General features: G+C 41.3%; 1 protein-coding gene across 1 annotated transcript in view; it reads right to left on the bottom strand.

The window, feature by feature from the left end:
* Window positions 1-15,578, bottom strand: part of cacna1ab (calcium channel, voltage-dependent, P/Q type, alpha 1A subunit, b) — a 93,780-nt gene that overhangs the window by 30,074 nt on the left and 48,128 nt on the right. The window contains 11 exon segments of the mRNA XM_051070399.1: window positions 5,927-6,023; window positions 6,715-6,842; window positions 7,283-7,433; window positions 7,580-7,677; window positions 8,329-8,394; window positions 8,494-8,610; window positions 13,159-13,242; window positions 13,616-13,726; window positions 14,637-14,801; window positions 14,888-15,089; window positions 15,382-15,519. Of these exon segments, the coding sequence (XP_050926356.1) occupies window positions 5,927-6,023; window positions 6,715-6,842; window positions 7,283-7,433; window positions 7,580-7,677; window positions 8,329-8,394; window positions 8,494-8,610; window positions 13,159-13,242; window positions 13,616-13,726; window positions 14,637-14,801; window positions 14,888-15,089; window positions 15,382-15,519 (1,357 nt within the window).

Raw genomic sequence — 15,578 nt, 5'->3', positions numbered from 1 at the left:
GATACACTGTTAATACTTTTTCCACTAAGGGTGAGGTCTAGTGTCCACTAAAGGGAAGATCAAGAACTTTGCCTAAACATTAAAAGTGATCAGTGTCAAAAAGGTTAAAGATGTCTAACCTTCCCCTCTCTATTCCAACACAACACATGAGGACTTTGTGATCTCAAAAGGTCCTTTAATGGACGATTTTTTTTCTGTGAAATTGTATCAATGAATACTGGTAGGCTTTGATGGCTGAAGTATGTGATGGGGGCCACTGCCAAGACAAGTTGACACTCTGGAGAGAAAGAAAAAGGAGGAACAGAAAGGAGAGAGTAGGTAGAGACAGAGCAGGCTCAGATGGACAGAGGGATGCCATGAAGGAATGAAGATGAGCTGATTGCTGACAGACAAGTGGACATAGAGGTAGAAGGACAGAAGAATGACAGAGAGAGAGGGAAAGCTGACAGGTAGGAAAGAAGAGAGAACAATAAAAATGAGTTAAAGAGAGCGCAGAGAGCAGAGACAGGAGAAACTGACGAGAAAGGAGGAGAAAAGAGGAAAAGACAAAAGTGAGAGGACAGGAGAGAATGGGGTACCTGACACCCAGATTCAGTAAAGGATTAACACCACGGAGAGTCTGCAGTATTCTGTTCACTCACCGTTTACTGTACACACAGTAAATCTGTCTTAAAATAAGACTTGTATGGAGACTAAACATTGAGAATAGTTGATATTATGCAGGTAATGTGAGTGGCAAGTAAGGGAAGTAAAAAGAGGGATCTAAGCAGGACTGTGTATCAAACCTCAATGTTTCTTTGGTACTGACCAAAAAAGTATTACTGATGTGGTCAATGTAGAATCTTTTATTCATGTGTCATGTTTATTTTTTTCATTTTTGTATCAATGATAACACTAAGATTGTATTAGTTCTACAAAAGTTCAAACACTACACAGCCCTACATCTGAAAAGTTAAGTTCCATTTATAAAAGCAAAGGTGTGAGTTTAAGTAGATTATTTTTACAGCAGATGCACACACTTAACACTCTTAACACTTAAATTGGTGATGACAGGATATTTGCCTCTGTGGTGCTAATTTTCAGATCCTCTTAGCACCACAAACACAATCAGCAAAATTACAGGAACCGTTCCGCTCTTTACTGAAGCACCAGATACCAGCTAGCAAATCCTCTTTTCAGTACTATTTTGGTGAATCTGGATGTCAATAAGAAAGGGAAATGACAGAGAAGATAGACAGAGTAGCGGCAGAGAGAAAGATTGGACAACAAGACAAAGAGACAGCGAATGCTGAAATGCTCAACCCAAATCTTTATCCTGGTGGTCTGAGGCACAAAGAGAGGCCAAAGACGCTTGGCCTAAAGTTTCCATGGGTGTCTAAAAAAAGCATCTTGAAAAAAGACAAAAAAACTAGAAGGGCCAGAGCCGTTCCTATTCATTTTGTTATGCATTATTGTCATCATTTGTATGTGCACAGTGTGTATGTGTGTGGTAATGTGGGCATATGTATGTGTGCACTATAGTGCCATCCACAGGAATAAGAGACACAGTGGACTGAAGACAGACACCCTTGCCGATCCTTCTGTACCTGCATCGTAAGCAAATAGCTGCACTGTGTGAATATAACTCTGGTTAAAATGATCTCACTTTGGTTATTTTGTGTGTTTGACTCTATTCTAGAGATTTTCCAAATGAAGAAGTTTATAATGATTCATATTGTGCAACAGGCTTGTGTAAACTACATATTTTTCATATTATAACATAGATAATTCCATGTATTGGTCAACAAGTATCTCAGTAATGACCACCACCAACTGACTGTCCTTGTGGTTTTTGGCATCATATATAGGAAGTTATTCTATAATGTACCACAAATATATATTCATATAACAGCTGAACAAAACAAGCTGTGGAGACAGGAGTACCACTGACTTACATATACTGCAAGATGGAGTAAAATATTTAAATATCAATTTAAAAATATCAAAGGAAAGTTTCTTGCTTTCTGAGTTCCTTCATTTGTTACAGAAAAAGGGGAATGCTTTGTCAGATCTGTGCTCTATCTATGTTTTTCTGACTGTATTTGGTGTGTTTATGCATGTATGTGTGCGTGCATGCGTCCGTGCAGGTTGCAGAGGGACTGGCAAGGCCTCCTCCGTTCCCTTACTCCTGCGGCCTGACGGGAGGAAATAAAAGAAAGAGGATTGACTACCACTCCACTATCACTTCACTTCACTGCACGACAAAAGCCCATCCCTCCATCCCCGCGGTCGGAGAGAAGAGAAGAGAGGACAGCGCTCACCACCACCACAACCACCACTAACAGACAATGAGGAGAACACCGCTGGGAGGAGGGAGGCAAGGGGAGGGGAGGTGGAGGAGAGAGGGAGAAGAGGAGAAGGAGGAGGGGCTCGGGAGGGAGGCCTCAGCAGGTGAGAGAGGAGTGGTTCTTCTCCCCAGCGATGGGGAGGTTTAAGGACGGAGATGGGAGGGAAAAGAGGGAAGAAAAGAATGAAGGGAGAAGGGAGCGAGAGAAGGAGGTGGGGTGGTGGTGGTGGAGGGGTAAGGTGGGGGGCGAGTCTACCTTATAGGCGACCCGGGCGGGACACCTCTTCCCAAGGCCTAGCGGCGGACACATGTGTCTTAGCATCTGATACATGTCTGTGTAACTGATCCGGCCGCTGGAGTGGCCACACACACACACACACACACACACACACACACACACACACATCACATGCACACATGTATTCAAACACCCACACGCAAACACACACACACACACACACAACAGACAGAACAAACGCAGACGGACGACGGGAAAACGAAAGAAAGAAAAACGATGAGGGGTTGGGAGAGGGAGGACGCAGACACAGAGGTGTGTTTCGGGGAGGAGACATGAGGAGAAAAAAGAAATAAACCGACAAAGGAAAGGAAGAAGGGGAGGGGAACAAATACACAGAGGTTATTGTTTTGATCGCTGTGAATATGTGGTTGCTGTGGTGAGAGAAAGAGAGAAAGAAAGAGAACGAGAGAGAACGAGGGGCTGTGTTATGTGGCTTCTAGTCTGATATATCATAAAGTAGGGGAAAGGAGAGGGAGGAGGGGAGGGGAAGGTTGGGGAAGAAGGGAGGGTTGGAGGAGGAGGAGGTGTTATTTAGTTTAGTTAGTTGTTGTTGAGATACCGTTCTATGCGAGGTGAAAAGGGGATTTGGGATTGTTTTTTTTTGGTCTTTGCCCTCTTTCGCCGCTCGGATAGAACTGGCAGCGGGGCTTCTAGCAGGCAAAGAAAAGCACCGCTGCAGAGATCGGAGTGAGTCACAATGACAAGTCAATGCAGTCCATTACTGAGGCTGCGTGTCCACCAGGAACCTCTGCTCACAGCTGCGCCTTCAGATGTTCATGGGAGCCCTCCCTGATGATGATGGAAAGGTTGGGAGCAAGGCCTTGGCTTTTAGAGGGTCAGTTCACCCACACCACAAAAAACGTCTGGTCACTTTCCTCATAGTTATTTAATGATGCTTAATGATACTACTCTGACATCTCTGTCACCAGATTCAATGGGACTAGAGTGCTACGAAAAATCATGCAAGTACATGGGCTGTGTGTGTGTCTCCAAGTGCACCTATTATATTTTGGTTCATGTGGGTGCAGCAGCAGCAGGTGAAAAGGGCTGGGTGAAGTGGAATACAAAGCAGAGGGTGTGGAGAGGAATAAATATCCTGTCAGTCAGTCACTTTGCTGGTCTCACTACAGTGAAACAGCTGTGCCAATCACAGGGAAGTACTGCAGCTGAACAAATGGAAAGATGCTTCTGCAGAAGATCAGATTGTGTCTTTGGTGCAGAGCGGCTCACTCAGTTTGAACACACAGCACCACAAATCTGTATCCAGAGGCAAATGGTTAATCACCGCAATAATAACACATATAAATAATAAAAAGTAGACCTACTGTACGTGTTTCCAGATGAGTCAATCAAACTTATTTGTTCATTATGTGGAAATTAGATAAAACCAAAAAAGCATCTGAGCTCCACTGAACCTTGCACTATTTGCTCAAGAAATGTGACGGCCTGATTCATAAACACTCCTCCAGTTTCGCAGGATTTAGTAAAAATATGTCACACAGAAATCATCTGACCCCTTGTATAATCTGAAAGTGTGGGTACTGTCTCAAAACCTCAGCATATACAACTGAATCTATCTGCATCTGGGCTAACCTGACAATATGTTTTTTTATGATTTAGGTGATCTGACCCTTTAATGATTTATTTTCTTTAAGCCAAAGACTGCAGTACCTTAAAGAGATCTCGACAGTCATAAAGAAAACACCATGACCATTGATTCCCCCCACAAGCATCTGTCAGCACAGGCAGTTCTGAAGAGGTACCTGGTGGACACAAGACCTTTTTATGTCCAGAGTCCCTGCCCCAAACCACACACACACCCTGCTCCTTTCCTTCTTTCCCCACACACCAGAGCCACAAACAGAGCAGGTTTGGTCCTATTGTTATAATATTTCAGGTAACAATGAATATAAACCATTACCATAAGGCCTGTTACATTCTCCACTCAAGGTGTGCCAACACAAGCATGTGGGATACACAAGCTCTCTGCTTACATAACAAATGCACACAAGAGAGGTAATGTCAGTGTGATCAGGGACTGCAGTGTTTACTACAAAAATGGGCAAAGAGAAGGAACACATGGTTTTATAGTCTACTCACTATGCTACAATAGATCCCTGTGGGTTGAGAATACAAGAGAACACATTTTAGATTTTATTTGTTTTTGCAGAAAATAACTTTTTCATTGGTAGTTGCTTGTTTTAGTAGCTTGATATTGCTGCAAGTTTTAGAAATATGTCACAATTGTACAACTTAAGACATATTTTACTGTGCAAGAAACACCCTGTGCATTGCCCACAGCATTGCTGTGTGCATCCTTTATGAAGAGCGTGTAACAGGCCTAACAATTGTTTTGATTTCTTGAATCCTTAAAGCCACCATGTGTAGGCAGGGACACTGTTCTGCTAGAAATGTTTTATTTTTCTACAAATCAGCCATTAGAGGAGGATTCCACAGTCACATGTAAAAACTACACATAGTAGCTTTAAATTTTAAGATTAAATATTACAGGCTGTGTAGCACAGTGGTTTACAAACATGTGACATGGAGGGACAAGAATCTGCAGGTTTTCATTCAAACCAGCAACAACAGCAGCAGTGGATTCAGCTGTGTGAGTGACTACACTCAAAGCCTGCAGACTCTTGAGCCTTGATGACACATGGCTGGAAAACACTGGCCTGGCTAACAGCTATGAGGGTTAGCGTGGTGACAGTATTCAGACCAAGCCCTCTCTGCATATGTCTCTGAGCTAAAGTAACCCCACCCCTCAACCAAACCCAAACAAGAACAATGCACATTGCTCGACCATTTTCTGCCCAGGCAAAATTAGACAGCAAGCAGAAATAAAAGACAATGGCTGACTGGAGTCTAGACTCTACTGCTTCCATTATACTGAATTAAAAGTGAACACATCAGTGTCATTTTCCCAGCGTTCAGTCAGAAGACAATAGCGAGTGCAGTGCACCACCTCATGCGTCACACACCGCTACTGGTGTGTGTGTGTGAGAGAGAGAGTGTGTACAAGAGTGTGTGTGTGCATTTCTGCATTGTCCCAAACATTCTCATTGTCATGTCAGAATGCATATACAACAGAACAACCCCCCCAAAAAATGATTCAATGGTGAAATGAGATTAAACCAACTGAATAATGCAAACCCGAACAGAAAAGTCAAACCAAATGAAATAAAAAGTTGAAGTAGGAAAGAATTTGTTATAAAGTGATAAAAGAGCGACATTCATTCCAGTCTCTTAAAGGCGAGCAGGTTGCGTTTAAGTTTGTGCTTTAGGGGTTTGGTCCAAACCTTGCAGGCCACCCTATGTGGGCATTTCTTGCCAAGGCCCAGGGGAGGGGAGATAACTCGCAATAAACTGTACATATCCTTATAATGTATGCGCCCGCTGCAAGAAAAATACAAGGAGGGAAGGTTAGGAGAGGGAACACACAGATCGCAGAGAGAGAGAGAGAAAGAGATAAACGAAGAGAGTGGGAGAATAAAAGGAGGGGATAAGATGATAAAGAAGAAGAAAAAGAAAAGGTAGAAAAGGAGAGAACATTTATTTACACTAAGAAAAAGAGGTGTAAGACACCTTCCTTTCGCGCATGCTCGCGCACACACTTCTTACAGAGGGGAGAAGAGGAAAAGGAGAGGGTTACATTCATCTCTACTGTGCACAGGCTGTGCAATTTGAGAAAAAAAGAGCACATAGAGAAAGAAAGAGAGAAAAACAAGACGAACGTTGGATAATTCTTTTCTCAGACAGGTCAGCTTTAACTGACCCACTTTTAACTTCAGTCATCACATGATGTCGATCGTGCTTCATCATAGCACTTGTTGGATGAGGTCATGACACCAGTCTTTGCCCCGTTTCAGGACGGGAGAGAAAGTCAGGGGGTTAAGAGTTACTTTACATTCAGCATGAATTCAGCTCAGTTTTACGCTACACATCAGTTCTGTGTGTGTGTGTCACCTTTGTATAGTAAAGTCTGTATACCTGTGTATTTGCTGTATCATGTGTGTGTTTCTGCCTTTGTACTGTTTTGTGTGACTTCTACAGCATGTGTGTATGAGTCTGTGTGCGTGCCACTCACCAGGCGGAAGGGTCGTACTCGGCCCATATCCTTACATATTCGTCCAGGTGATGCGGCCCCAGGATAGAAGAGTCTCTGGTCAGGTACTCAAAGTTGTCCATAATGACAGCCACAAACAGATTCAGCATCTGGAACAAGGATGAGGCAAACACACCCATAGAAAAAGTTTCTCTTGTCAAGGTTTAATAATCAAACACTCATGAACATCATTTCAGATATGACACAGCTGTTGGATACGGCTTGGAGAATTGTTTTTGTAGCTGATGACAGTTTCCTGTACACAAATGTCTGAAACTGAGATATCTTCATTGACTGATATGACATGTATTTGCAGCAGGCAGGGAACAAACACATGACTTATTCCCTTGTGGACCAGCTTCAGTATTGCAACACTTTCCCTGCATCCCAAGCAGCATTTTCCCCATGGGCCTCAACTGAGACAGACAGGACTGACAAGACAACTCATAACACCATCATGGTCAGTTATTACTCTCTGTGTTTAAGAGTGTTAAAGCATAAAGATTTTATATTTTTAAAACTCTGTCAGACATTTTGTGTTTTTTCTCACCAGGAAAGAGCAGAGGAAGATGAAGGAGACAAAGTAGGTGTAGGCAAAGGTGCTGCCACACTCGGGTTCTGTGTTCCCTGAGGCCGGGTCGCATTCCTTACCACCCAGGCAAGCCAACATGATCTCATGCCACGCTTCTCCAGTAGCGCTCCTGCATGAGGAGACACAAAGAGAGACACAGGGTGAGCAACCAAAAAACCTGAGGCATGTAGAGTTTCAGGAAGAGTAAATTAAAAAGTGAGAGACAAAAGGAGAGAGATAAAAAGAGAGGAGGAAAAGGGAAGCTGGAGGACTCACCTGAACAGCAGCATTAGTGCCATGATGAAGGTTCTGAAGTTATTGTGCTCATTGATGGCACTTTCTCCCTCCTCATCTAGTGCCAGGTTACCAAACAACTACACACACAAACAGTGGAAAAAGAGAGCAATAAAAGAAGTTTTAATTTGAATAGTTTAATGTTAAAATTGTGCCTTTTACTCTGCTGCTGTTTAAGTTACTTAGCAGATTTAGATTTTGCATATAAAACCTATATGAAACCTGTAGGATGTGTTGTTACAGATTAACACTGACACTACAGAAAAGGGTTACAGTGCTGCTTATTATTTTGTTCAATATTACAATATATAACACTGACATGGGACATCATAACTGTATTAGAAGTAAATTCTCGATAGTGACACTTTTGACACTTAAAAGTACATTTTCCTCGCTGAATATTGGAGATGAATGCTGGTGCTTTTTAACTGATCTGCAGTTTGGTATTACTGTTGAACCTACTGGGCCTGACTTGGACAGTTTAAGCCACTGACTATCACTCAGTTATGCACTTCTTAGGTACCTGCTCACCAAATTTACACATTGCAAGAACAGGCGTTTGGGCGAGTGGGAATGACAGAGGAACCATTCTCCCTATTACAATTCGATGTACGGTCAAAATAATTTTGAAGTGGAATAGTTGCATAATGTTGCTTTAAGTGAAAGATGCAAGTATAAATCCAAAATCATATCAAATTCAAAGATCTAATGGGCTGGTTGGCAGTACTTACCTGCATGCCAATAATGGCATAGATGAAGAAGAGCATGGCAATGAGCAGACACACGTATGGCAGAGCCTACCAGAGCAGACGAAGGAGGAAGTATTAATATTAATAATACAAACAAGTTATTTAACAGCATTTACATTATGTGTGTAGCTGTTAACGACTGAATACCTTGAAGGACTGGACAAAGGTCCACAGCAGGATACGAATGGTTTCTCCCTGTCTCAGCAGCTTGATGAGGCGAGCTGCCCTGAACAGCCTCAGGAAGCTCAGGTTGATGAAGTTATTCTACAGCAGAGAGGAAGGACAAAATCAGTTTCTCCAAACATGTGATACCTGAACAACCTCCCTCTACCAAACACAAAAACCAAAAACAACAGTGGAAGAAAGAGAGGACAAAAGAGAGAGAGAAGGAGGGGGAAGTCAAAACCAACAGAACTTAACCAACTGCAACATAATGGCACTGAGTAGATACAAGTATAAATGAGAGAAAGACAGAGAAAAGCTCAAGCGACAAAGAAGAAGACAAAGAAAAGAAGAAAGAAGGAAAAAAGAGAGGAAATAAGGAAAATCATAATTCAAAGAGTCTAAAGGTCATCATCCAATCTGGTACAGCAGAACGCTTTTTTTTCTTTTAAGAGAACCAAATGCACTGATCTCTGAGGGGGGCAAGCAGGCCACACAAGATGGAGCACAGTGCACTGTGCCTGTCAACCACACACACACACACACACACACACACAGACACAGACACACACACACACTGTTTTGGAAAAAAGAGCATGGCTCTGAGTTGTCTGTGACACTGTCTTGTCTCAATTTTATTCTTGCAAATGTTGTGAAAAAGTTGTCTTTTCGAAACCGTTCCAAACTTTGCATCTCATCTCCAGAGAACAGAAGCTAAAGTGGACAAATGTAACTTCAAGGCTGTATGCCCTCAACATGGATTCAGCTCCATGAATCATATATTTTTGCAGACCATTTTCAATGCAGGCTATACAGTTTCAGATTTCTCATGTGTTTTTACCAATATGGACACTGATTCACAATGATTTCTGCACTGTATGGAAATCAATACAAAGTCTGTAAGACTCACTCATGTTGTAAAATCCATCACAGTAAACATCAAGTCTGGATGTCTGCACAGTCAAAAAAATCTATTCAATTGCCCCCAAGTCCCAGTAACAAAATGAATGACTCTTAGGGCTGGAATCCAGTCCAGGAGCCTTGTCATTTTTTTGACTCTACGTTTTGGTTCCTTACAGTGTCACAGAGGGTAATATTTAATGTACAACAGCCAAACTCTCTGGTGGGGTCCTGGCATTTTGTGGTTGACAGGCAAGGCAGGAAGAGGAGCATGAGGAGGAAGAGGAGGGACAGGGGAAAAAAGGAGGGACTAGCGAGCAGCCTCAGTGCAGGCATGGCATGGCTTGGCATGGCAGCATACTTTCTGAAGGAAGAACTGGCCTACATGCAGACCAGTGGGGGCCAGGGGGCCGAGCACATCATAAACTGATTCACACATTCACTTATTTAGCTGCACTAAGAGTGTGAGATTTTTTTTCAGCTTGCATTAGAGTTAGAAAATGAATATAAACCAGTGCTAATGTTGTCATGGTAAGACATACATACTTACTACATACATACACACTCGTACTGTTGCAAGACTATAAAGTTAATATTAAATTCTATGAACTTGTTGCACGAGCACAAATAAAAACAAGAAACTAGAAGAATAAGAACAAGTAGATAACAAGTTATCTTTATCACTAATCCACCTGGCTTAGTGAAATATTTGAAATACTTTTTGGGATTAATTAAATACTGTGAAACTTAAATGAAAGTAAATGAAATATTCTATTGTACCTAAAACAAAACATTTCTATTTTCTATTTTCCACTTCTCTAAAGTTTACTAGGGAAGTGAATATTAATCTAAGTATATGCATTGTGATGTAAAAATGCATTAAACTAATGACCCTCTCTGTGTTATCAAGAACAAAGTCTTTAAAAGGTTATCATCCAGAAAAGCGCATGCACTGGGGTCAAGGGTTAAGACTAGTCATGGGGGAGTGGGTGACTGGGGGTAAGGAATGGGTCGGGGATACGCATGACCAATGAGGATGCAGCAGAAAGCTTTGAGAGATAAATTACAAACCAACCAGATTCTACATGTGCGAAGATGTAGAAAGATGAATGGGGAGGAGGTTTTTTTTTTTTTTTTTTTGGTAAGTTGTAGTACATTGTGAGTGGGTGAGACATTTTTTGGAGTGGGGGAGGGGCGGTTGGTCGTGTGTTTTATTGGGCAGGGGCATGGGGCGAAACGCACACCATCACCATCATTATATTCATCATCATCATCATCATCATCATCATCATCATCATCACAGCACCACCACCACATGTCATGGCGCAGCACGGATGGAGAACACGATGAAGGATTTCATAGTGCATTTTGATTGGATGGATTTTTATCAGAGGAGGAGGGAGTGGGAGGGGCGTAGGGCGCCAACAAAGTAGAGAGGTTTAAAGAAAGCATGTAAAGAGATAGAAGAGGAAGACGGAATCATTATGGGTGTCGTTAAAAAGGCAGTGAAACACAACTTCAAGTCAACAACAACAGTCAGTGAGCAACATCAGATACAGATGGTTCAGCCCCTCTTTGAATCCAGCTCTACTAGAAAACCATGTAGAACTTTCTTATGTGGTTCACTTTACTTATATAGAGAGTAATTCCCCCTACAAAATGAGAGGTGATCTAATTTTGCCTTGTTAATGTATTTAATGTATGTGTTTATATCCCTCTGTTGTGCATCTAAATAAATAAATTAATTGAAAATGAAAACATTAACCTTTTAGTATTTACATTTTTTAAATAGTATTTTCTGGTGTTTGTGCAACATTTCCTTCTCTTTAGCTGATATACATTTATACTGTCATTTTGATTTCCTGATTTATTTCCTGTCTTGATTTATCTTGTTTATCCATGCAACAAATAGTGTGCTCTTATGTTATTTTAAGGGATGCGAGCGTGATCATTAAATGCTTGCACTGTACTAAAGTGAGCAGAGACTTCTTTCCTCCTTATTTGATTTGTTGGTTAGATATCAGGCTCCTCTACTGTGGAACCGTCTTCCAGTTTGGGTTCAGGGGCAGACACCCTCTTCACATTTAAATGTGATAAAGCTTATAGTTAGTGCTGGTTCAGACTTGCCTAAACCATCTCCTAGTTATGCTGTTAAAGGCCTAGACTGCTGGGGGACCAACTTCTCAACTGACTTGACTTGTTGACTTGGGGGACTGGTCTTATCAAGTTCATAGTGGGTAAAGTTTGTCAGCAGAGCCTTAGATTAACCTTGATTAGCTGTTTTTGGCCCTGTCTGAAATGTAACATTTATCAACATTTGACTACTAGCCACTAACACTATAGCTTTTACTTCATGAGCTAACTAATGCACATATCAGATGTACTCAACCAGAAGACTAGCTGCAACAAACTGACACTGAGTAGACAGATAATCGATTGGACGTCTGAAATGATCAGCAGCACTGACGTCAATTAATGTCACAGAGCTGAGATGTAAATTTAGCACCTCTAACTTGGCCGGAGGTTGCTGTTAATCATCTGTTGTTTTGTAGTAATTAGAACAGTTACTGCCAATCTTGTCAGCGTGAATGAGACGAAGACTTTGGTACAAGTCAGAGAGGTTCTGTAACTGAAACCTGGATGTGTAATCAAAAGTCCTGTTTGGTGCAAGGTAAAAAAGAAGCTGGACAACAGAGAGAGGCTGAAATTGCTGCTGAATTCCACAAATATTGAGTCTTATTTCAGTAATAATATTAAGCTCATATGTGTAGAATAAAACATGGACAAACTGACAGACATACAAACAGTTAATGCAGTAAACAGGGACATATACATGAGCGTGTTTATATACAGCAGCATATTAAAGGCACAACGTGTGATTGGTACAAAGTGCAATTCAACCCCAAACATCAGATCTGGTCTCCAGTTGCACTAAATTGCATGCACTGTAATTTGAATGTGGACAATGTGGACTTCAGAACATTTTGATGTTTGGGGTTAAATGAATGTTGCACATCAATCCAGGACCGAGCTGCGCGACAGGTTTCGCTTCATTCACAGAAATGTGAAGAATTTGGATTCAAATAACAGATAAGTAATGTCACATTATTTTAGAATGAAACCTTCCATAGAATACACATACACACAGCATATAGACACAGCTTGGTGTGTCTGTGTGTCTACATGATGTGATGGAAACTGGTTTGCAGGTGTGAAACAATCAACCAAGAAAAATCAGCCCAAATGATCATTTATCCGTTTCAGCACTTTGAACTGATGGTTTTAAGAGGAAGAGAGACAGATTTGTATAATTTGTCATTTTAACAATTTTACGTGCAATTTTTAAATCGTGTTTGAACCTTGGCATTGAATAATTATGAGAACACAAATTATGATTCTGTGTGAAAGTCCTGCTTGTTTGTATTTTCAGTAAGGGGTGTGAGTGGGAACTGGAGCACTTTGAGGGTTGTGAGCCAAAAAGAACCAAGCAGTGGGTCATTTTAAGAATCCAATAAGAAGGATGGTCAAGTTTACAACAATTACATTGGGCGACTTAAAAAAGTAAATTTACTGAGAACAGATAAAGGACACTGAAATAAGACAAAGATCTATCAAAACACTGGTTTTGACATTGACAACAAGGCTGATGTTTCCTTTGAGTCTACCAAACCAGCTTCATATGAAAAATGATCAACTACTGTTCAGCTACAATTAACGTGTCATTTGGTCCAAACACTCGAAAGCACTTACCCCTAGTTCTGTCACTAATATGTCAGTGATGCTTCCAAGGACAGAGACAAAATCAAAAATGTTCCAGGCGTCTCTGAAGTAATTCTGTTGGGAAAGAGAGAAAAGTTCAAGATGCCCAATGGTAGCCAACTGCATCCGTCCAGGACTGAATGCAGGGGGTGGTGAGGGACACGCCCCTGGCCAGTGGTGGTGTCGTTACTGTGGAAACAGGCTGGAAGGAAGGCTGATAGCGTGACTACTGTGCAACAACACAGTATACTCAGGGTTTTTCAGGGACAGGAAGAGCATGCTCTAGATCTGTCTACCAAAATAACCTGCTTTATAAATGAATAATAGGATGAAACACAGAAGCATATAGACTGGGTCAACCTAGATAAGGAATTTTTGTGTGTATGTGTGTGTAGGTACGACATGTTTGTGGGTCTTGTCATGTTTATGGTTTTTTGGGGGGGCTTACCAGAGGGCCAAAAGCGATGATCTTCAGGACTGATTCCATGAAGAAGAAGGTGGTGAACACGATGTTGAGGTTCTTCAGGACGTTATCGTAGGTGTCCGATGCGCCGTGGAACTGTAGGCACACACAAAAACAAGACAGAAGAAAGAAGGAGAATGAGAACGAAGCGTGCAGATAGACTGTACAGTATGGGTTTGTGTTGTTATAGTATTGAGTTTGATTTGCTGTATTATCACAGAGCCCAACTGCATTCTACCAAACTGAAGACTGAGTAATAAAGAAACTGCATCTTGATCAGTGTGAAAGAAAAGTGATGTTCAAAGGAGACAAAATAACGAGTTGGGAAACATAAAGTTTTGATCTTTCCACATTTAGTATTTGATAAGGATAAAGATGATTTCCATAAAGTTTGTCTCTTGTTACTCTGTGATTTTTACATATGGAAGTCTTCTTTTAAAAATGAGAATTCAGTTTGTACCAAGGATTCCAGTTTGAAGTTCACTATTAGCTTTTAATTTGAAGCTGCATTAATGAGTTTTGGTCAGAACTCCACAACAAGATGAAAATCACAGCATCACAGGTCAGCTGATATAGTTAATGGTTTGTTGCTTACACCCAGAAGACACTGAGCAACATTAACATTCATCTTGTTGTGTTTCACCAACTCCTGGGTATTATGACTGGCTTTTTTAGGTTGCTAGATGCTCCATTATATTCTCCAGAGAGTGAAAACAGCTGCCTGCTGGTGCTGGAAACAAGGCTGAGGAGAGTGAACTACAGCAGTTACACTGGCCACAAAACCAAAACAATGATCTGAAAGATGCTAAAACGCTCACTAGAACTAAGGGAAACTGCAAAGTTGAGTTATAATTTGCTGTTGTTCATATGAAAATATTGATAAGATCAGCTTTAAGACTGTCGGACAAGAAATTTAGATGGCACTCTTTAAAGAAAAAGAAATGTATCAAGAAAACATCAGAGAGTTGGCAAAAGACTGTCGAACACTGCACACTCTGACTTGTACCTTCATCATGAGGACGATGGTGTTGAGCGCGATCAGAGCCATGATGCTGTACTCGAAGGGCGGAGACACCACAAACTGCCACATGCGATACTGGAAGCTCAGTTTATTCTTCGGCATGTGGCGAGTCAGAGGCTTGGCATTGATGGCGAAATCTATACAGGCTCTCTGTAGGAGAGGAGTGTTACAGTTACATTAGTTCTTGTTTTTAACTCTTTAAGAAGCTTGAGAAAGCCTTCCAAATCTCTCCTCACCTCGTTCTTTTCTAAGCTATAATCCTCCATCATCTTATCCCCCTGTTCCTGGAAGGTGATGATGATGAGAGCCACAAAGATGTTTACGAAGAAGAAGGGGAAGACAACGAAGTACACCACGTAAAAGATGGACATTTCCATCCTGTAACCTGGGCTCGGGCCCTGATTCTCATAGGTGGAGTCCACTGAGTGCTTTAACACCCTGCGACAGGAAGAAAGAGGAAGTGCATCAAAATAAAATAAAACATGAAAACCTATGAACACATTTTTGGTCATCTAAACTATAATTTCTTTGAATTATTTTGTTTTTGGTTTAACACACTTTCTTATATAAAATAACTGAAAAAATCATTGTCTGTCTCTTACAATTTCAAAAACAAAACTATTTGTGCTTTAAAAAAAGCCACTGTGTTGATCCATTAGAATCGTAAATTGGATTTATAGTTGAACAATGTATGATACAGTGTTAGATAAGTGTGTGTGTATGTACTCACTGCGGCCACCCCTCTCCAGTTGAGACAGTGAAGAGGGTGAGCAGGGCCCAAGCCACGTTGTCGTAGTGGAAATCGTACTTCTTCCACTCCCGCTTCTGAGCTTTTACCTCATCCCTATCATATACCAAGTACTCGCCCCTGAAGGAACACACACACCACACACACACACAGGGTTTATACTAAAAACACAACATAAG

Source organism: Lates calcarifer, linkage group LG5 (assembly GCF_001640805.2).
Source record: "Lates calcarifer isolate ASB-BC8 linkage group LG5, TLL_Latcal_v3, whole genome shotgun sequence".
In the NCBI taxonomy this organism is placed as follows: domain Eukaryota; kingdom Metazoa; phylum Chordata; class Actinopteri; family Centropomidae; genus Lates; species Lates calcarifer.
This window is presented reverse-complemented; position numbering and strand designations above follow the sequence as displayed.